At 39.5% G+C, this 23,889-nt stretch overlaps 1 protein-coding gene across 2 annotated transcripts; it reads right to left on the reverse strand.

Moving 5' to 3' along the window:
* Positions 1 to 3,368: 3,368 nt before the first annotated feature.
* On the reverse strand, positions 3,369 to 23,600 carry lrrc32 (leucine rich repeat containing 32). 2 transcript variants are annotated; one of them, XM_061898904.1, is made up of 4 exons: positions 22,434 to 23,600; positions 21,940 to 22,004; positions 14,228 to 14,321; positions 3,369 to 7,265 (listed from the first exon to the last, which is right to left on the reverse strand). In XM_061898904.1, exons 3-4 carry the CDS (start codon positions 14,315 to 14,317, stop codon positions 5,400 to 5,402), a joined length of 1,956 nt encoding a protein of 651 aa, XP_061754888.1. In that variant the 5' UTR covers positions 14,318 to 14,321; positions 21,940 to 22,004; positions 22,434 to 23,600; the 3' UTR covers positions 3,369 to 5,399. The 2 variants fall into 2 exon arrangements, with proteins under 2 accessions (XP_061754888.1, XP_061754887.1); XM_061898903.1 differs by lacking the exon at positions 22,434 to 23,600 and having other exon boundaries at positions 21,940 to 22,406.
* Positions 23,601 to 23,889: the final 289 nt, after the last annotated feature.

The raw sequence follows: 23,889 nt of genomic DNA on the forward strand, positions 1-23,889 counted from the left end.
TTTCTGTTTGCGAACCTCCCAACAGCATATGTTTCTAGCAATACTCACAAAGATACATTATTTTAGGCATTAATAGACATTTTGCATGTTTGGTTTAGGAGTTATGTTTAAATAACTATCGTATTAAATATGACAGTTGTACTACTAATAATAATAATAAGTATATTATGAATACAAATGTGAAAAGAAAATTGAAAACTATGAGAAATCAACTTTTTTTTTTTTTTTTACATAGCACAAAATATTAAAGGCTTTTTCCCCCCAATAAGTTATATCTTAAGGACAGCCTCCATGGTAAAAATAATTAATTGAAAAAAGGTTTTATTTCAAATTAAAAGTACTAAAAAGTATACCGATTACGTTAGACATAAAAATCTATATCTCTCTGTCCCATTAAAAAGTATTCCCATTTTTTTCTATCTTAGAGTGTAAAGGAAATGCCACAAAATAATACTACAATGAATTATAATGTGTATGGTCATTAAACATTAACAAAATAAACTGTATATTAGTAATAGTACACAATTATTTTCTCTTTTGTGAGATAAATAATATATTTGTATTTATTTCATATTTATGTGTGCTGTGCAAGAAAAACAACTTAATTGGTAGAAGTAAACATCGAAACAAAACATTTAAAAAAATGACTTCTTAAGGATTTAAATCATAGAAAAGAATATACAGCTGTCATACCAACATATATAAAAAGATAATAAAAATCATAGAAAATAATGTTCAACATTATTTTCCATGTCAGAAAATAATAGCCAATATTAAATCACAATAGCTATTACACATAAATAATATTTGAAAATAATATATCTGTCATAAAGAGTAAAAATAAGTTTGTTTTATGTTTGAATACATTTGTATTGATTTTTTGTATCACCTCAGGATTCTGAGAACATCACTGTCGAATTGAGTAAAAAACATTTTTTTGTGTTTGCAAACCTCACAACAGCATATGTTTCTAGCAATACTCACAAAGATACATTATTTTAGGCATTAATAGACATTTTGCGTGTTTGGTTTAGGAGTTATGTTTAAATAAATGTCATATTTAATCTGACAGTTATACTAATAATAATAATAATAATAATTAGTATTATATGAATAAAAATGTGAAAAGAAAATTAAAAACTGTGATGAACTAAAAAAAAAAATTCTACATAGCACAAAATATTTAAGGTTTTTTTCCATTAAATTACATCTTATGGAAAGCCTTCATGGTAAAAAATAAAAAGGTTTAATTTCAAATTAAAAGTAATAAAAAGTATACTGATTACTTTAGACATAAAAATATATATATTGCTGCCCCATTAAAAGTATTCTTTTTTTTATATCTTAGATTTTAAAGGAAATAATATTACAATGAATTATAATGTGTATGGGCAGACATGTTGGTGGATGCCTTTTTAAGGCATAGAACCCAAACAAAGCTACAGTTGTGATCAAAATTATTCAACCCCCACACAATTTTGGTGTTTTAGCAAGTTGGACATTTATTCCGTATTTTGTTTATAGTCATATCAAATAAAGATGCATGAAATAGACAAATACAACTTGAATTACAACATTATATTTTGTAACATACCAAACAGTGTCATTTCTCTTAATATCTCATTGACAAAATTATTCAACCCCTTGAAGATCATAACTCGTAAGAACAGAATTTGAATAAGGTATTTTCAATCAGGTCTTGAAAACACCTGTAGATGTGATTAGAACCATAACGAGCAACAATTAAATTGATTGAAAAAGACTGACGCTCGGCTTCTTGTAGATGGTCAATGGTGTATTTGCAACATGGTGAAGTCCAGGGAGTGGTCAAAGAAGTCAAGAGAGGAGGTAATTTGTCTTCATAAGAAAGGATATGGATATAAGAAAATAGCAAAGACATTACACATTCCAAGAGACACAGTTGGGAGCATAATTCGCAAGTTTAAAGCTAAAGGCACAGTGGAAACACTACCTGGGCGTGGTAGAAGGAGGATGCTGTGTGTGTACAGTGGTGAAAAACCCCCGGGTAACAGCTGAGGAACTACAACAGGACATTGCAGAGGGGGGAACGCAGGTTTCGTCCTAGACAATAAGGCGCGCACTATGAGATGAAGGCCTCCATGCCTGAACTCCCAGGCGCACCCCACTTCTGACTACCAGGCACAACAAAAAAGGCTCCAGTATGCCAAAAATCATCTGGACAAACCCCAAAGGTTTTGGGAAACTCTTCTATGGAGTGATGAGACAAAACTGGAACTCTTTTGGCCTATGAATCAACGTTATGTCTGGAGGAGTAAAAATTAAGTTTACAAAGAGAAGAACACCTTGCCTACTGTTAAGCATGGTGGGGGGTCAATCATGCTCTGGGGCTGTTTCTCTGCCTCAGGTACCGGGAATCTCCAGCGCGTTCAAGGCATTATGAATTGTATTTCCTAGCAGGATATATTAGCTGCAAATGTCATGAAGTCAGTGACGAAGCTGAGGCTTGGGAGACGTTGGACCTTCCAACAGGACAACGATCCCAAGCATACCTCCAAATCAACATCATAGTGGTTGCAGAAGAAGGGCTGGAAGACTCTGGAGTGGCCTTCACAGTCGCCAGACCTAAATCCTATAGAAAAGCTGTGGTGGGACTTGAAGAAGGCAGTTGCAGCACGCAAGCCCAAGAATATGAATGAACTGGAGGCCTTTGCCCAAGAGGAATGGGCTAAAATACCTGTAGATGGTTGCAAGAAGCTTGTGTCCGGTTATGTATCACATTTGAAGGATGTCATTACTGCCAAAGGGTGTTCTACTAAGTACTAAAGATGCATGTAACTAGGGGGTTGAATCATTTTGTCAATGAGATATTAAGAAAAATGTCCTTTTTTGTTATTTTGTAAAATACAGTGTTACAATTTAAGTTGCATTTGTCTATTTGACACATCTTTATTTGATATGACTATAAACAAAATACGGAACAAATGTCCAACTTGCTAAAACACCAAAATTGTGTGTGGGTTGAATAATTTTGATCACAACTGTATTTTTAGGATTCTTTTAACACATTTATGAACATAATCACATTGAACTGCAAGCTGTGTAAAGTGTAAACACAACAGTTAGTTACGAGTTGACATATTTCGGGATAAAAGTATGTAGACCTGTAAGAACGGCTTTCAAAATGTGAGCATGATAAATACTAAATTACTTCAAATATCGGGATGGTTTTGATTGATTGATTGATTGAGACTTTTATTAGTAGATTGCACAATACAGTACATATTCCGTACAATTACCCGACTTAAACAAGTTGAAAAACGTATTCAAGTCGGGGTCCACGTTAATCAATTCATAGTAATTAATGATTAATGAGGGACAGACTCTGATTACAGTGTGCACAGGTTTACATTTAATCACATTTTGTCAGTGTGTCACCACAATACAGCACAGCCCTTTAATTTCACTATATATGCGCCATACATTTATATCAATCATATATTTATACATGCTATGTAAAACACAGTTAAAATACACAGCTTGGCTTATAAAATAGAAAAATAAATAACGGATTACTCCGACCATTTATAGTCCTATGACTTTCAGTATTATTCCTTAGTGTTCACAACTGATACAATCACACACACACACACACACCATAGAAAGCCTAAAGTGCAAATCACATAAAGTGTACGCTCATGTCACGTGACTTCTTCACTGCCACACTTTCATACTTCATCTCACAACGGTAATTACAATCTTACCTTGCTTTTTGTAGTGCTTTGTTTGTTTTCTAGAAAATTGGCCGTTTAGGAATTGTGTTGCTTGTTATTAGCGTTATCAGATTGATGCCAAAGTGAGGCCAGAAGCTAGCTTTAAAAAGAAACTAGCTTAAAGACCAGTTAGCCTTGTTCTACTAGCTAAAATTAAACAACTTCAGGAGAGTTTTTAAAAACTTTGTATCAGATTTAACTTTCATTCACCTACTATTCCTTCATTTCCACTTTTTGGGATGTGCTATGTGAAGCTAAGCTAATAATAAGGGTAAGGCTAGGAGGCGTGTCTCCCTAAATAAGCCAACATTTTATGTTCTGTCCCAGGAAAGAGCAGCGGAGAAGTCCATTTTTCATTTAACCAAACAGGACACCATGACTAGACATTAATAGTCCAAAACTGCAGTCACCTCCAGGTTAAAGTTGACAAATTAAAGTTAAAGTACCAATGATTGTCACACACACACTAGGTGTTGTGAAATTTGTCCTCTGCATTTGACCCATCCCCTTGTTCACCCCCTGGGAGGTGAGGAAAGCAGTGAGCAGCAGCGGTGCCGCGCCCGGGAATCATTTTTGGTGATTTAACCCTCAAATCCAACCCTTGATGCTGAGTGTCAACCAGGGAGGTAATGGTCCCATTTTTAATAGTCTTTGGTATGACTCGGCCGGGGTTTGAACTCACGACCTACAGACAGTCCAACCACTAGTATGCCAATTTAGTAGACCACTTTAGGGGGTACTTACCAAAAGGTAAATACCTTTTGGTAAATACCCCTTAAAGTGGCCTACTAAATTGGCATACTTGCTAGTCTTTTTTCTTGCACAACCTTTGTAACTCTGTACAAATCAGAGATTTTAAACTCAAAGTGAGGTTGCCGCTTACGTGGAGTGATTTCTCCAGAATCTCTGAATCTTTTGATGTTTTTATGGACCGTAGATGTTGAAATCCCTAAATTTCTTGCAATTGCACTTTGAGAAACGATGTTCTTAAACTGTTTGACTATTTGCTCACGCAGCTGTGGACAAAGGGGTGTACCTCGCCCCATCCTTTCTTGCACAACCTTTGTAACTCCGTACAAATCAGAAATGTTAAACCCAAAGTGAGGTTGCCGCTTACATGGAGTGATTTCTCCAGAATCTCTGAATCTTTTGATATTTTTATGGACCGTAGATGTTGAAATCCCTAAATTTCTTGCAATTGCACTTTGAGAAACGTTGTTCTTAAACTGTTTGACTATTTGCTCACCCAGTTGTGGACAAAGGGGTGTACCTCGCCCCATCCTTTCTTGTGAAAGGTTTCTTGCACAACCTTTGTAACTCCGTACAAATCAGAGATTTTAAACCCAAAGTGAGGTTGCTGCTTACGTGGAGTGATTTCTCCAGAATCTCTGAATCTTTTGATGTTTTTATGGACCGTAGATGTTGAAATCCCTAAATTTCTTGCAATTGCACTTTGAGAAACGTTGTTCTTAAACTGTTTGACTATTTGCTCACCCAGTTGTGGACAAAGGGGTGTACCTCGCCCCATCCTTTCTTGTGAAAGGTTTCTTGCACAACCTTTGTAACTCCGTACAAATCAGAGATTTTAAACCCAAAGTAAGGTTTCACATCCCTTCGAAAAAGGAATAAGTCCTCCCTACGCGTTGTTCATACGCTAAACCTTCTGATGCGCTTCCGTTTCCTCGACTTGCAGTATTTCACCAGCAGTCCCAACGTGATCATCGTGAACAGCACGATCACGACGATACCGAAGATGTAGCTCGCTTTCTTCGGTCGATGACACATCTCTCGGTTTACATTTTTTATATTGATCGGTTCCGAGTCCTCCTGGAGAAGGCAAGTGACTGTCTCGATGTCGGGCACCACCACGGCGGAGTGCTGGACCAAGTACAGGAAGCCGAGGTTGCTGCAGCAGTTGAGAGGGTTGGAACCCACGTAGAGCGTTTTCAGCGAGCGTTCCAGAGCGACCATGGTGCTGTGCTCTAGGGTGACTAAGCTGTTGTTCTGCAGATTAAGAGTTTCTATGGACGACTCACTGGTCAAAGTGGGGAGACTGGTTAACTGGTTGGTGGACAGGTCTACCAGTTTGAGGCTTGTCAAGGAGGAAATGTCCGTGTTCAGCTTGGAAATGTTGTTTTCCCTCAGGAACAGGTGGATTAGGGTGTGCTCAAGACCGGATAGAGAGTCAGGATGCATTTCCAAACCCGGATTGAGGGACAAGTCCAGCAGGCTCAGACGGGTGCCAGCAAATGCCCTTAAAGGTAAACTATTTAGGTTGTTCTGAGAAAGATAAAGTGACTTTAGACTGGGAATGAAAGAGAAAGAGACACAGTCTGGACGATGGATGTGGTTGGGGTCCGACGGAGATAGTTTTGTATCCGAGGGACAGACTTTCAGGTTGTTTTCCTGGAGCTGCAGGAGGTTTAGACTTGGAAATGTTTTAAATGTTTCCTGTTCAAGGGTGCTAAGGTCGTTTCCTTGTAGTAAAAGCTGTCGCAAGGATTGTAGAGTAGCTTCGCCGAATGAAAGTCTCTGTAAAGAATTATAGTTAAGGTTGATGATTGTCACTGCGGGGAGAAGGTTCTTATCGTCGATAGAAAACGAATCTATGCAGTTGTTGCTCACGTTCAGCACCTCCAGGGATGTCATTGTGTGGAAAAAGGACTGCGGCGTGTCCTTGAGTTGGTTGTAACTCAAGTCTAAGTATCTCAGGTGATTCAAAACCACATGGGTCTTCATTTCTGGCATGTCGGTCATGTTGATGCTCTGCAGCTGGTTGCGTGAAAGGTCTAGATGCCGGATGGTGTTGTTCGCTGGGAGGAGCGGAAAGCGAGCCAGCTTGTTCTCACTTAAATCCAGAAATAGTAAGTCGTACAAGTCGGTCGATCTCGTGCTCTGGAAAATCTCAATACTGTTCTGGTTGAGGTTTAACACTTTTAACCGACTCAGGTTGAAGTCCGTGATACACGTGATGGAGTTTTTGGACAAGTCGAGCTCAGTGAGATGATCCAGAGAGTCGAAGGCGCCGTCTTCGATCTCTAAAATGACGTTGTTGTGGAGGCTAACTTTCCTCAAGGACAAAGCTCCCCTGAAAGTGTTTTGTGCTATTTTGGTGATGCTGTTACTGTTCAAGGACAGCTCCAGCAGTGACGGCGAGTCCGCGATTAAAAAATCGGACATCCCGGTGTACAACCCGTTGCTCGACAGATCAAGAGTCTCCACGGCTGTGAGAGTCCCAATTTTGTTTTTAGAGAGTGCGAAGACGTTCAGGTGATTACCGGCCAGATCCAGGACTTTAAGATCAGTCATGTTTTCAAAGAGTCCGGGCTGGATGAAGAGGATCTTGTTTGAGTTGAGGTTGAGGTGACGGAGGTCCGTTCGATACGCCAGGGTTTCCAGGGTGAGGTTCTGCACCTGGTTGTGCGAGAGGTCCAGCGTTTGAACGCCCGGGGGGAGGTTGAAGGGGGCGCTGGTAAGGCTCAGATCACTGCAGACGACCACACTCATCTGGACCTGCCAACAAAAAGACCGTATGGTATGTCAAGAGGGTTTATTACATTGGTCCAATAAAAATCTCAATTCTCCAATTTAGAAACACAACAGCCAAAATGGAATACATTTTAGTGTGGAGACACCCCTTTCTTTGCCATGTTCTCCCCCCTGGCACATTGAAATATTTATTATACTTATTGAGTTTAGAATTAAAACCACATGGCTAGAGAACACCCCCCCGCCACCACCCCCTTCATGTCTCCTAGTCCAAAAACAGCCCATAAAACTGTCTCCATCTCTGATTTCTCACTAAGGCCGTTAAAGCTTTTCTTGACATATTTATGAAAAGCGCTCACCGCTTACACAATACCTGCAGAGGGTAACATTTAGCGTCTATGAATTTAAATCAAACCTCGGAAATACAAGAACTATTTTTTTTTCAGGTTTTAACAAAAAATAAAATCCCTTGTATTGATCCTTTGTTTACATGAGCACTTCTTATAGACCCCTAACAATACTGTAGCATTAAAAACAGCAGTCTTACCATCAATTGATTAATAAGTTCCATCCATCCATCCATTTTCTACCGCTTATTCCCTTTCGGGGTCGCGGGGGGTGCTGGCGCCTATCTCAGCTACAATCGGGCGGAAGGCGGGGTACACCCTGGACAAGTCGCCACCTCATCGCAGGGCCAACACAGATCGACAGACAACATTCACACTCACATTCACACACTAGGGCCAATTTATTGTTGCCAATCAACCTATCCCCAGGTGCATGTCTTTGGGAGTGGGAGGAAGCCGGAGTACCCGGAGGGAACCCACGCATTCACGGGGAGAACATGCAAACTCCACACAGAAAGATCCCGAACCTGGATTTGAACCCAGGACTGCAGGAACTTCGTATTGTGAGGCAGACTCACTAACCCCTCTGCCACCGTGAAGCCCCTGATTAATAAGTTGAAAATTTATTAATAAGTTGAAAAACTTATTGGGGTGTTACCATTTAGTGGTCAATTGTATGGAATATGTACTGTACTCTGCAATCTACTAATAAAAGTTTCAATCAATCAATCAGTATGCAAAATAAACCCCACAAAAAAACATAGGGTCTTCTTCTGGTTAACAGTCAAAACACTAATGCGGAATTTTTTTTTTTGTAGCATTCATGCTAACACCTCTTTCGCATCTGGCTACTAAATTCATTGTCACCGGCAATCCGATGTCTTGCACAAATAAATACACTATTGTAAAGACTGGTGGGCATCGAGGTGCCGGGTTCGTTTCCCTCGAGGATGCGTCGACGTGAACACAACAAAAGGTAAGATCTTAAAAGATTTATTTAACAAAAAGAGAGGTCTGAACAGAAATACTGGAGCTAATAAAAAGGCAAACCAAAAACGCTGGTATGAAAACTAGGAAATACAAACAGAAAATTAGACTTGGCATGAAAGCACAAAAATGTAAAAACAAAAACAATTAGCATGTGAGCTAAGAAAAGGCAGGTGGCTTAGCATATGAACTAGCGAGAATAAACGTACCAAGAAGAGCAGTCGTCACTTGTTGCATGTGGGCAACTCTTATGGACTCAGACTGAACAAAGAAAAGAGGGAGGCTTATATAGGAGTGATAATGAGTAGCAGGTGTGCGGGAACCGAGACTAGCAGGTGGACTGATGAGTGACCATGGTGACAAAGCAAACAGGAAATAAGGAGTCAGATGGAGAGATATACAAAATGGAAAAATAAATAATATGTGTAGATCCGAGCAGCGGATCGCGACAACTATATTGCCAAAAGTATTTGGCCACCAATCCAAGCACGTCGCCACTGGACTCTAGAGCAGTGGAGACGCGTTCTCTGGACTGATGAATCATGCTTTTCCATCTGGCAATCGTGCCGAGTGTGAAATTTGGTGGAGGAGGAATTATGGTGTGGTGTTGATTTACAGGAGTTGGGCTTGGCCCCTTAGTTCCAGTGAAAGGAACTTTGAATGCTCCAGGATACCAAAACATTGTGGACAATTCCATGCTCCCAACCTTGTGGGAACAGTTTGGAGATGCCACCTTCCTCTTCCAACATGACCGTGCACAAAGCAAGGTCCATAAAGACATGGATGACAGAGTGTGGAGGAAAGTAACTGGCCTGCACAGAGTCCAGACCTGAACCCGATAGAACACCTTCGGGACGAATTAGAACAGAGACTTAGAGCCAGATCTTCTCGACCAACATTAGTGTGTCACCTCACCAATGCGCTTATGGTCTAAAAACACACTCTGCAACCTAGTGGACGGCCTTCCCAGACGAGTTTAAGCTTGTAATAGCTGCAAAAAGTGGACCGACATCATATTGAACCCATGGGTTAGGAATGGGATGGCATTTCAAGTTCATATGTGAGTCAAGGCAGGTCGGCAAATGCTTTTGCCAATATGATCTGACGGACGTAGTACTTGGACTGTCTCGGCGTAAAATAGTTTCAAGTAGCTACACTAACTGTTGGCTTAAGTATTACCACCATTCAGTCAGGCTTATAGACACATCTTTTAAGCATTGGTTCTACATTTTTTGGAAGTCTGACGACTATTGTTATTCGCGGTCATGAAGTATTTGTTTTGGTCGTCCTTTGGTCCCATGTGACAATCAGGCATTATGTTGCAAATAATGAACATGTCTTATATCTGCCAGTGTCAAAACAAAAAAAGCCTGTCAATCCTTACTCACTCTACACCCTGGGTTGTCCAAAGTGTGGCCCCGGGGTCCATTTGTGGACCATATTTTGATTTTTAAATTTACCCCTCAACACATTTAAAGACAAAATAAACACATTTCACTATAAAAATTAAGTATGCAATTTTGGGAGTATTTGCGTTTTACCGCTGAAATACACAAACCGCTGAAATGTGCAAGCTTAAATGCTAACGTTAGCATGTACCGAGTGGTATGACGCTGAGGTGGTATGGCTGCAAAATTGGCCAAAAGAGTTAGCATGGCAACATTAGCATGGTAAAAAAAAAAAAAGTTAGCATGCTAAATAACAGTAACATGCCAGGATGCTAACTTTTAAAAATGCTAACAGTTTTCACGTGTCAAGTACTAAGTTATATGACTCTGAGGGCGTTCGACTGCAAAATTGTCTAAAACAATCAGTGCCTTAGTGGTTAGAGCGTCCGTCCTGAGATCGGTAGGTCGTGAGTTCAAACCCCGGCCGAGTCATACCAAAGACTATTACAATGGGACCCATTACCTCCCTGCTTGGAACTCAGCATCAAGGGTTGGAATTGGGGGTTACATCACCAAAAATGATTCCCGGGTGCGGCCACCGCTGTTGCTCACTGCTCCCCTCACCTACTAAGTGGGTGAACAAGGGAATGGGTAAAATGTAGAGGACAAATTTCACCACACCTAGTGTGTGTGTGACAATCATTGGTATTTTAACTTCAACTTTTTAACTTTGTCTAGTGGTTAATACTACGGTAGTATTGATATTTCTAGTTCATTTAGCCATTTTTTATGCTTGATCATGCTTAATTTAAGGCGGAAGTGCGCAGCATATGCTTTGTTGCCGATAACTTAAAGCTGAGATATGGATGTTGTGTTCAAAAAGATCATTTAGCCATTTTTTATGCTTGATCATGCTTAATTTAAGGCGGAAGTGCGCAGCATATGCTTTGTTGCCGATAACTTAAAGCTGAGATATGGATGTTGTGTTCAAAAAGATCATTTAGCCATTTTTTATGCTTGATCATGCTTAGTTTAAGGCGGAAGTGCGCAGCATATGCTTTGTTGCCAATAACTTAAAACTAAGATATGGATGTTGTGTTCAAAAACATGAGCATGTATTGATGGATCTACATTGTACTGTATTGGTTTTAGCATCTGTAATTTGCGAAATGTACTGAAGTGGCCAATGCAGCCTTCAATTTTTCACTGGAAAATGTTTAGAGACCAGAAAAACTAAACAAAAAACGTAGCGAGGCTGTAGCGTTAATATGGAATAACGCGAGTCAACGTGGCAAATATGGACTTTAAATACGCCATAAAAAGACTACAACATGGTGCTTAATCTGATGCAGCCATCTTCTCAATATAACTGCACTTGTCCTTCAAATGAACAAATACATACAAACAAATAATCTGAGCTCTTGCGCATTTACAGATAGTACCCGAACAATAATCTCGGCTAAGTATTAGCTTCTGGAATTCCCAAGTCGTTCCGAAGTTTGTTTGCTTTGCTTCAGTCTTCTTCTGTTATCTCGTTCCCGATTGGGTTTTAATGCATTCAATGTGAGAATCGGCCCTTTATTGACTGAACATTATTTAGAGCTCAGTGTAAAAAAAAAAAAACGCAACTAGATTTGATTGATTGATTGAAACGTTTATTAGTAGATTGCACAGTACAGTACATATTAATTATTAGTAGATTGCACACTACAGTACATATTAAATAATTAACATTGACTTAATTCAACGTGGGAGTCGGCCCTTTATTGACTAAACATAAATTAGCATTGTCGGGGGAAGAAAAGAAAAAAAATCGCAGTTAGCTTTGATTGATTGATTGATTGAGGCACTCAGCATCAAGGGTTGCAATTGGGGGTTAAATCACCAAAAATGATTCCCGGGTGCGGCACCGCTGCTGCTCACTGACAATCATTGGTACTTTAACTTTTTAATTAGTAGATTGCACAGTACAGTACATATTCCGTACAATTGACTACTAAATGGTAACACCGGTTTAAGTTTTTTAACTTGTGTAAGTCGGGCTCCACGTTAATCAATTCATGCCATGTAATTAATCTGAAAGAGGGCAGTATGTAGAACTTCAGGGTTGCAGGTTAGATCCCCGCTTCCGCCATCCTAGTCATTGCCGTTGTGTCCTTGGGCAAGACACTTAACCCACCTGCTCCCAGTGTTACCCACACTGGTTTAAAAAAAAAAAGTAACTTAGATATTGGGTTTCACTTTTCGCTTTAAGTCACTTGAGAAAAGCGCTATATACAAACCCCGTTTCCATATTGTCAGGCTTTCCCCTGACAGTTTTTCTGTTTTAGTTTTTTCCTCTGCATTTGTCTGTTTCCTCTGTGTTTAGTATCTCCTGTCTTTAGTTCCTGTCTAGTGCTCTTATTTTGTCAGCTTCCTGTCTTGTTCCCTGAGTGCTGTGTTCCTCCTCAGCTGCAGCCGATTGGCACCTGGCCACACCCGTTGCCAATCAGCCCGCTCCTATTTGTACCTGCTTTGTCTTGTGTCAGTTGCTGGATCATTGTTTTGTCGTTGCCACATGTCACTCTTGTCGTGCTACCTGTCATGTCGTTTTGTTAGTTACTACCTGTCGTGCTACATTTTGTCCTGGTCGTCGTAGCGGTAAGCTGTTTCTGTTAGCATTAGTTATTTACAGTTTTTCTGTTTGAATCCACTAGCTTCCATGCTAAAGTTCCTTTTTGTTTTCTAGCTTCCAGTGCTAGCTCCCTTAGTTTGTTATTCCGCCCACGTGCTTGCTTTTTGTTTGTTCTTGTTTAGTTTTAATTAAATCATGTTTTCATATTCTATGCCTGCCTCCGTCTCTGCATCTTGGGGTTCATCAACGAATAACTCTGACACATATGAGTTGAGAAATTGTGTTAGATGTAAATATAAACGGAATACAATGATTTGCAAATCATTTTCAACCCATATCCAGTTGAATATGCTACAAAGACAACCTATTTAATGTTCAAACTGATAAACATTTTTTTTGTTGCAAATAATCATTAACTTTAGAACTTGATGCCAGCAACATGTGACAAAGAAGTTGGGAAAGGTGGCAATAATTACTGATAAAGTTGAGGAATGCTGATCAAACACTTATTTGGAACATCCCACAAGTGTGCAGGCTAATTGGGAACAGGTGGGTGCCGTGATTGGGTATAAACACAGTCTCCCAAAAAATGCTCAGTCTTTCACAAGAAAGGATGGAGCGAGGTACACCCCTTTGTCCACAACTGCATGAGCAAATAGTTTAACAGTTTAAGAACAACGTTTCTCAAAGAGCAATTGCAAGAAATTTAGGGATTTCAACATCTACGGTCCATAAAAACATCAAAAGATTCAGATATTCTGGAGAAATCACTCCACGTAAGCGGCATGGCCGGAAACCAACATTGAATGACCGTGACCTTTGATCCCTCAGACGGCACTGTTTAAAAAACCGACATCAATCTCTAAAGGATATCACCACATGGGCTCAGGAACACTTCAGAAAACCACTGTCACCAAATACAGTTTGTCGCTACATCTGAAAGTGCAAGTTAAAGCTCTACTATGCAAAGCGAAAGCCATTTATCAACAACATCCGGAAACGCCGCCGGCTTCTCTGGGCCCGAGATCATCTAAGATGGACTGATGCAAAGTGGAAAAGTGTTCTGTGGTCTGACGAGTCCACATTTCAAATTGTTTTTGGATATATTTGACATCTTGTCATCCGGACCGGAGGAGAAGCGAACCACCCAGACTGTTATCGACGCAAAGTTCAAAAGGCAGCATCTGTGATGGTATGGTGGTGCATTAGTGCACGTTACATCTCTTCACACATGCTTTTTTTTGGCCCATGGATCACCTGGTTGTGCTTCAAAAACCAGCAAAAAAGGAGATTTTTTTTATTTATTAGGATGTTGTCATGTTCGTTCTTACTCAACATGACTTATTGCGCACTTTATGAGCTTTCTGGTCATTAGTGAGTATTTCCTTGGAAACGCAGGAAGCAGAGTGAGTTCCCAGATTGTCACCCAATTACAACAACTACTGTCGGTAATTTAAGAGGGGTCACAAAGTATTTCGACAGTGTTTGGGTTTTCGTCGTTCCAGGGAAGGCGGCGCTCGGATTGTTAGGTGCTTTGTCTTCGTGGTTGCCGCGTCGTTAAAATAAACCTCGCTGTGTGTTTACGTTTCCTAAAGGAATACTAATAATAATACAGGAATGTGCAAGAGGAGATGTGTGAACACGACTTACCGTGCGGCACGGAGGGCGGTGACGGGGCGGGCGAGCGGCGGACGCCATGCACACCATGATGAGCGGGAGGAGCAGCGGGAAGGTGGCCATGTTGCTGCGGCACAAGGATCAATCATGAATAGACACAAGAGCAGGATGCGAGCTGGGAGTTGACAGGCTTCGCGAAAAAGGAAGCCAAAGGGAAGTGGAGCTTCTGGTTGACTTTTGACTGAGTTATTTCTGCCCTGGCTCACATCATACAAGGGGCTTTTTCTCTTTTATAAACTGGTTCTGCAGAAAGGGGATGACTTTACAAATGAAACCATTGTCATTTGTTAACTATTTGATCTTGTGAGGATCTCTTGTGTGGGAGTCTTTGTTCATTATTTTAGTGGCAACCTGCCATGGTCATCTTTGACAATATAAGACAAAGATCCTCTATATGAAAGGATGATCTCCAGACTGTCTTTTCACAACCCGGTAGTCAAAGATCCCCTATGTGACGGGATCCTGCTGTTTGTAAGGACCTCCTGTCAAAAACGCTAGTCAAAGATCCCCTATGTAACAGGAGGACTGCTGTTTTCAGGGCCGACTGTCAAAACGCTAGTCAAAGATCCTCTAAGTGACAGAATCACCTGGCTGTTTCATAGGACTTACTGTCAAAAATGCTAGTCAAAGATCCCCTATGTGACAGGATTATGCTGTTTGTAAGGACCTCCTGTCAAAAACGCAGTCAAAGATCCTCTATGTAACAGGAGGACTGCTGTTTTTAGGGCCGGCTGTCAAAAACACTAGTCAAAGATCCTTTATGTGACAGGATTCTGCTGTTCGTAAGGACCTTCTGTCAAAAACGCAAGTCAAAGATCCTCTATATAATAGGAGGACTGCTGTTTTTAGTGCCAACTGTCAAAAACGCTAGTCAAAGATACTTTATGTGACAGGATTCTGCTGTTTGTAAGGACCTCCTGTCAAAAAGGCTAGTCAAAGATCCTCTATGTAACAGGAGGACTGCTGTTTTTAGGGCCGACTGTCAAAAACGCTAGTCAAAGATCCCCTATGAGACAGGATTCTGCTGTTTGTAAGGACCTCCTGTCAAAAACGCTAGTCAAAGATCCTCTATGTAACAAGAGGACTGCTGTTTTTAGGGCCGACTGTCAAAACTCTAGTCAAAGATCCTTTATGTGACAGGATTATGCTGTTTGTAAGGACCTCCTGTCAAAAACGCTAGTCAAAGATCCTCTATGTCACAGGAGGACTGCTGTTTTTAGGGCCGACTGTCAAAAACGCTAGTCAAAGATCCTTTATGTGACAGGATTCTGCTGTTTGTAAGGACCTCCTGTCAAAAACGCTAGTCAAAGATCCTCTATGTAACAGGAGGGCTGACTGTCAAAAACGCTAGTCAAAAGATCCCTTATGTGACAGGATTCTGCTGTTTGTAAGAATCTCCGGTCAAAAACGCTAGTCAAAGACCCCCTATGTAACAGGAGGACTGCTGTTTTTAGGGCCGACTGTCAAAAACGCTAGTCAAAGATCCTTTATGTGACAGGATTCTGCTGTTTGTAAGGACCTCCTGTCAAAAACGCTAGTCAAAGATCCTCTATGTAACAGGAGGGCTGACTGTCAAAAACGCTAGTCAAAAGATCCCTTATGTGACAGGATTCTGCTGTTTGTAAGAATCTCCGGTCAAAAACGCTAGTCAAAGACCCCCTATGTAACAGGAGGACTGCTGTTTTTAGGGCCGACTGTCAAAAATGCTTGTCAAAGATCCCCTATGTGACAGGATTATGCTGTTTGTAAGGACCTCCTGTCAAAAAGGCTAGTCAAAGAACCTCTATATAATAGGAGGACTGCTGTTTTTAGGGCCGACTGTCAAAAACACTAGTGAAAGATCCTTTATGTGACAGGATTCTGCCGTTCGTAAAGACCTCCTGTCAAAAATGCTAGTCAAAGATCCTCTATATAATAGGAGGACTGCTGTTTTTAGGGCCGACTGTCAAAAACGCTAGTCAAAGATCCTTTATGTGACAGGATTCTGCTGTTTGTAAGGACCTCCTGTCAAAAAGGCTAGTCAAAGAACCTCTATATAATAGGAGGACTGCTGTTTTTAGGGCCGACTGTCAACAACACTAGTGAAAGATCCTTTATGTGACAGGATTCTGCCGTTCGTAAAGACCTCCGGTCAAAAATGCTAGTCAAAGATCCTCTATATAATAGGAGGACTGCTGTTTTTAGGGCCGACTCTCAAAAACGCTAGTCAAAGATCCTTTATGTGACAGGATTCTGCTGTTCGTAAGGACCTCCTGTCAAAAAGGCAAGTCAAAGATCCTCTATGTAACAGGAGGACTGCTGTTTTTAGGGCCGACTGTCAAAAACGCTAGTCAAAGATCCCCTATGAGACAGGATTCTGCTGTTTGTAAGGACCTCCTGTCAAAAATGCTAGTCAAAGATCCTCTATGTAACAAGAGGACTGCTGTTTTCAGGGCCGACTGTCAAAACTCTAGTCAAAGATCCCCTATGAGACAGGATTCCGCTGTTTTCAAGGACCTCCTGTCAAAAACGCTAGTCAAAGATCCACTATGTAACAGGAGGACTGCTGTTTTTAGGGCCGACTGTCAAAAACGGTAGTCAAAGATCCCTTATGTGACAGGATTCTGCTGTTTGTAAGGACCTCCTGTAAAAAACGCTAGTCAAAGATCCCCTATGTAACAGGATGACTGCTGTTTTCAGGGCCGACTGTCAAAAACGCTAGTCCAAGATCCTCTAAGTGACAGAATCACCTGGATGTTTTATAGGACTTACTGTCAAAAATGCTAGTCAAAGATCCTCTATATAATAGGAGGACTGCTGTTTTTAGGGCCGACTCTCAAAAACGCTAGTCAAAGATCCTTTATGTGACAGGATTCTGCTGTTCGTAAGGACCTCCTGTCAAAAAGGCAAGTCAAAGATCCTCTATGTAACAGGAGGACTGCTGTTTTTAGGGCCGACTGTCAAAAACGCTAGTCAAAGATCCCCTATGAGACAGGATTCTGCTGTTTGTAAGGACCTCCTGTCAAAAATGCTAGTCAAAGATCCTCTATGTAACAAGAGGACTGCTGTTTTCAGGGCCGACTGTCAAAACTCTAGTCAAAGATCCCCTATGAGACAGGATTCCGCTGTTTTCAAGGACCTCCTGTCAAAAACGCTAGTCAAAGATCCACTATGTAACAGGAGGACTGCTGTTTTTAGGGCCGACTGTCAAAAACGGTAGTCAAAGATCCCTTATGTGACAGGATTCTGCTGTTTGTAAGGACCTCCTGTAAAAAACGCTAGTCAAAGATCCCCTATGTAACAGGATGACTGCTGTTTTCAGGGCCGACTGTCAAAAACGCTAGTCCAAGATCCTCTAAGTGACAGAATCACCTGGATGTTTTATAGGACTTACTGTCAAAAATGCTAGTCAAAGATCACCCATGTGACAGGATTCTGCTGTTTGTAAGGACCTCCTGTCAAAAACGCTAGTCAAAGATCCTCAATGTAACAGGAGGACTGCTGTTTTTAGGGCTGACTGTCACAAACGCTAGTCAAAGATCCCCTATGTGACAGGATTCTGCTTTTTTTGTCACAAGCGCTAGTCAAGAATCTTCTATGTAACAGGAGTACTCCGGTTTTTTAGGACCTACTGTCAAAAATGCTAGTCAAAGATACCCTATGTGACAGGGCCACCTGGCTGTTTTTAAGGATGTACTGCCAAAAACGCTGGCCAAAAACCCCGTATGTGACAAAAACTCTGGTCAAAGACCTCGTATGTGACAGAAGGACTCAGCTGTTTTAGGACCTACTGTTAAAAACGCTACTCAAAGATCCCATATGTGACAGGACCACCTGGCTGTTTTTACAGATCTACTACCAAAAAAGCTGGTCAAAGACTGTGTATGTGACAGAAGGACTAAGCTGTATTTTAGAACCTACTATCGACAACACTAGTCATTAGGGCTGCGAATCTTTGGGTGTCCCATGATACGATTCAATATCGATTCTTGGAGTCGCGATTCAATTATATATCAATTTTTTCCGATTCTCGATTCAAAAACGATATTTTTCCGATTCTGTATTCATTCAATACATAGGATTTCAGCAGGATCGACCCCAGTCTGCTGACATGCAACCAGAGTAGTAGATTTTTTTTTAAAAGCTTTTATAATTGTAAAGGACAATGTTTTATCAACTGATTGCAATAATGTAAATTTGTTTTAACTATTAAACGAACCAAAAATATGACTTATTTTATCTTTGTGAAAACATTGGACACAGTGTGTTGTCAAGCTTATGAGATGCGATGCAAGTGTAAGCCACTGTGACACTATTGTTCTTTTTTTTTATTTTTCTAAATGTCTAATGATAATGTCAATGAGGCATTTTTAATCACTGCTATGCTGAAATTATAACTAATATTGATACTGTTGTTGATATTCATTTTTGTTTCACTACTTTTGGTTTGTTCTGTGTCGTGTTTGTGTCTCCTCTCAATTGCTCTGTTTATTGCAGTTCTGAATGTTGCTGGGTCAGGTTTGGTTTTGGAATTTGATTGCATTGTTATAGTATTGATGTGTATTGGTTTGTTGGATTGATAAAAAAAAATAAAAAATAAAAAAATCGATTTTTCTTTTTTTTTTTTAAATGAAAACCGATTCTGAATCGCACAACGTGAGAATCGCAATTCGTATTATAATCGATTTTTTCCCACACCCCTACTAGTCATATATCCCCACTGTGACAGGAGGAGTCTGCTGTTTTTAGGTATTTACTTTCAAAAACTCTACTAAAAGATCTCCTCCCAATGTGACAGAACCACCCTGCTGTTTTTAAGGATCTACTGTCACAAAAAACGCTAGTTAATGATCCTCCATATGACAGGAATACTTTTCTGTTAAGTACCTACTGAGTGAAGAATCCTCTATATGACAGAACCACCCTGCTGTTTTTAAGGGCATACTATCAAAAACGCTAGTCAAAGATCCCAAAGTGACAAGAATGCTTTGCTGTTTTTTAAAGGACCTACTGTCACAAACAAAAGTTTTATGACAGGACAACCCTGCTGTTTTAAGGAACTACTATCAAAAACACTAGTCAAATATCCCCAGCGTGACAAGAGGACTCTGCTGTTTTTAGGCATCTACTATCAAAAACTCAAATTGAAGATCCCCTCCCAATGAGACAGGACCACCGTGCGGTTTTTAAGAATCTATTGTCAAAAAAATTTAAAGATCCTCCATCCGACAGGAATACTTTTCTGTTAAGTACCTACTGAGTTAAGAATCCTCCATATGACAGGACTACCCTGCTGTTTTTAAGGACATACTAACAAAAAAACGCTAGTCAAAGATCACTAAGTGACAGGAACGCTTTGCTGTTTTTTGAAAAGGACCTACTCCCACAAACACAAGTTTTATGCTTTGCTGTTTTTTTAAAGGACCTACTGCTAAAATCACAAGTTTTATGACAGGACCACCCTGCTGTTTTTAAGGACATACTATCAAAAATGCTAGTCAAAGATCCCAAAGTGACAGGAACGCTTTTCTGTTTTTTAAAAGGACCTATTGTCACAAACACAAGTTTTACGCTTTGCTGTTTTTTAAAAGGACCTACTGCCACAAACACAAGTTTTATGACAGGACCACCCTGCTGTTTTTTTAAAAGGACCTACTGTCACAAACACAAGTTTTACGCTTTGCTGTTTTTTGAAAAGGACCTACTCCCACAAACACAAGTTTTATGCTTTGCTGTTTTATTTTTAAAAGGACCTACTGCTACAAACACAAGTTTTATGACAGGACTACCCTGCTGTTTTTAAGGACATACTATCAAAAATGCTCGTCAAAGATCCCAAAGTGACAGGAACGCTTTGCTGTTTTTTAAAAGGACCTACTGTCACAAACACAAATGTTATGCTTTGCTGTTTTTTTAAAGGACCTACAGCCACAAACACAAGTTTTATGACAGAACCACCCTGCTGTTTTTTAAAAGGACCTACTGTCACAAACACAAGTTTTATGCTTTGCTGTTTTTTAAAGAACCTACTGCCACGAACACAAGTTTTATGACAGAACCACCCTGCTGTTTTTGAGGACATACTATCAAAAACGCTAGTCAAAGATCCCAAAGTGACAGGAACGCTTTGCTGTTTTTTAAAAGGACCTACTGTCACAAACACAAATTTTATGCTTTGCTGTTTTTTTAAAGGACCTACAGCCACAAACACAAGTTTTATGACAGAACCACCCTGCTGTTTTTTAAAAGGACCTACTGTCACAAACACAAGTTTTATGCTTGGCTGTTTTTTTTAAAAGGACTTACTGCCACAAACACAAGTTTTATGACAGAACCACCCTGCTGTTTTTAAGGACATACTATCAAAAATGCTAGTCAAAGATCCCAAAGTGACAGGAACGCTTTTCTGTTTTTTAAAAGGACCTATTGTCACAAACACAAGTTTTACGCTTTGCTGTTTTTTAAAAGGACCTACTGCCACAAACACAAGTTTTATGACAGGACCACCCTGCTGTTTTTTTAAAAGGACCTACTGTCACAAACACAAGTTTTACGCTTTGCTGTTTTTTGAAAAGGACCTACTCCCACAAACACAAGTTTTATGCTTTGCTGTTTTATTTTTAAAAGGACCTACTGCTACAAACACAAGTTTTATGACAGGACTACCCTGCTGTTTTTAAGGACATACTATCAAAAATGCTCGTCAAAGATCCCAAAGTGACAGGAACGCTTTGCTGTTTTTTAAAAGGACCTACTGTCACAAACACAAATGTTATGCTTTGCTGTTTTTTTAAAGGACCTACAGCCACAAACACAAGTTTTATGACAGAACCACCCTGCTGTTTTTTAAAAGGACCTACTGTCACAAACACAAGTTTTATGCTTTGCTGTTTTTTAAAGAACCTACTGCCACGAACACAAGTTTTATGACAGAACCACCCTGCTGTTTTTGAGGACATACTATCAAAAACGCTAGTCAAAGATCCCAAAGTGACAGGAACGCTTTGCTGTTTTTTAAAAGGACCTACTGTCACAAACACAAATTTTATGCTTTGCTGTTTTTTTAAAGGACCTACAGCCACAAACACAAGTTTTATGACAGAACCACCCTGCTGTTTTTTAAAAGGACCTACTGTCACAAACACAAGTTTTATGCTTGGCTGTTTTTTTTAAAAGGACTTACTGCCACAAACACAAGTTTTATGACAGAACCACCCTGCTGTTTTTGAGGACATACAATCAAAAACGCTCGTCAAAGATCCCAAAGGGACAGGAACGCTTTGCTGTTTTTTAAAAGGACCTACTGTCACAAACACAAATTTTATGCTTTGCTGTTTTTTTAAAAGGACCTACAGCCACAAACACAAGTTTTATGACAGAACCACCCTGCTGTTTTTTAAAAGGACCTACTGTCACAAACACAAGTTTTATGCTTTGCTGTTTTTTTTAAAAGGACCTACTGTCACAAACACAAGTTTTATGCTTTGCTGTTTTTTTTAAAAGGACCTACTGTCACAAACACAAGTTTTATGCTTTGCTGTTTTTTTTTTAAAGGACCTACTGCCATAAACTCAAGTTTTATGACAGAACCACCCTGCTGTTTTAAGGACATACTACCAAAAACGCCATCACAAAAAAACCCTGCTATTTTTAGTCATATTCCAAGTACGTCACATCCCCTTCCTAAGGACAACAAAAACATTTACCTGACTCCCAGCAGAGTTGTCGTCCTCCCAAGTGGTTCCTGACCACGTTGATTTCACATCCTCAGCTGTACACACACAGACACACACACACACAAACACACACACAGAAACACACAAAAATAGTTTTGACAGAGACTACTAGGAACCAAAAGACTGCGGTCTCTCTCTCAGCTGACTCGGACTGATGGTTCCAGCCATCAACATCCTGTGAGAACATCCTGAAAAAAGGGGCCAGGCCTCGCCAATCCACCCCCTTCCCTCCATTCAAGACCACCCCCTGCTCCCTCCTCCTCCTTAAAAAGGGGCCCTCATTTCATATATGTCTTGACTACAAAAACAGCAAAACAAGAGAAGCAAACAGTCAATGAACAACAATGACTAAAGATTGGAAGTGCATGCAGAAAGGTTTTCCAATCAATGGTTGCCAATTTAATTAAATTGCTAAAAAGCGAGAAAACATACTTAAATGAAAAGATAAACCAGATAGGTCTTACCTGCCCGGCAACTCTGCACACTTTCAGTTTCACAATCGACATCTTCTTTGTTGAGGTTTGCTGTTCAGGTGACAAAAAAATTATAACACTGCAAATCTCCCGGGATTCCCAACCGCATGTGTAAATATTAAACACCGTCCTCTGCTGGTCGAACCAAGACATTGCATTGGCAGGCTACTTTCACTTTAGCGAGGTTTGGGTCAAAATCTTTGGAAGCCCCTTTTAGGCTACGGAAAAATATACTCCAAAAGTAAGTCATAACTATGACATAAAAAAAATCTACATTTTGATATCATAATTTTGAGATAAGTCAATTATGAGATAAAAAGTTTCATTTTTGAGATAAATCATAATTATGACATAAAGTGTCGACATTCTGAAATAAGTTAATCATGAAAGAAAAAGTAAATATTTTGATAAAGTCATGATTTTGACTTATCTCTTAATGTCAATTATGAGATAAAAGTCATAATTTTGAGAGAAGTTATAACTATGCCATAAAAAGTAAATTTTTAGAGTCAAAGATTTAAGATAAGTAAAATATAAAATGAGTGAAAATGTTAAGTCATATTTTGAGATAAATATTAATTATGAGGTCAGGCAAACATTTAGGTAAACATAGTCATAATAATTTAAATATATGAGATAAGTCAATTATGACATTAAAGAGTATACATTTTGAGATCGTCATTATAATTCAAATAATTAATATAAGTCAGTTATCAATCAGTCAATGTTTATTTATACAGCCGTAAATCACCAGTGTCTCAAAGGGCTGCACAAACCACACCGACATCCTCGGTAGAGCCCACATAAGGGCAAGGAAAACTCCCCCCAGTGGGACGTCGGTGACAGTGACAATGATGAGTATGAGAAACCTTGGAGAGGACCGCATATGTTAAAGTCAACATTGTGAGACATGGTCATAATTTTGTGATGTCATAATTATGGGATAAAAAGATGACTGAGAGAGTCAATAAGTCAACTATAAAATAACTAGTCCAAATATAGTCATGATTTTCAATTATGAAATTAAAATGTCGAGATATAGTCTTAAGACAAAAAAAAGTTTATTATTTAAGATGGACCCATAATTTTGAGGTCAATCATTAATGAGATAAACATTTATAATTATGGTGATAAAGTCAAAATAATCGAATAAAGTCAAAATTTAAAAAAATGTTAAGTAATATATTGACCTTTTATATATATATATATATATATATATATATATATATATATATATATGTATATATATATTTATATATATATATATATATATATATATATATATATATATATATATATATATATATATATATATATATATATATATATATTTCATCAATAATATTTAAATGTAGAAACGTAATGTCATAGTTGTTTAGCTGCCCTCTGGCGGCCGGGAGAAAAATGACACTTTCAAGGAATCCAGTGGAGCTGCTTTCACTTTCAT

Source organism: Nerophis ophidion, linkage group LG04 (assembly GCF_033978795.1).
Source record: "Nerophis ophidion isolate RoL-2023_Sa linkage group LG04, RoL_Noph_v1.0, whole genome shotgun sequence".
Classification (NCBI taxonomy): domain Eukaryota; kingdom Metazoa; phylum Chordata; class Actinopteri; order Syngnathiformes; family Syngnathidae; genus Nerophis; species Nerophis ophidion.

What these genes read in the sequence shown, in the direction of transcription:
- lrrc32 (XM_061898904.1), bottom strand. Translation starts at nt 14,317, where the DNA reads ATGGCCACCTTCCCGCTGCTCCTCCCGCTCATCATGGTGTGCATGGCG. An exon ending in ACCGCCCTCCGTGCCGCACG is followed by an intron (nt 7,266 to 14,227) that starts GTAAGTCGTGTT and finishes TTTTGTTGGCAG; the next exon opens with GTCCAGATGAGTGTGGTCGT.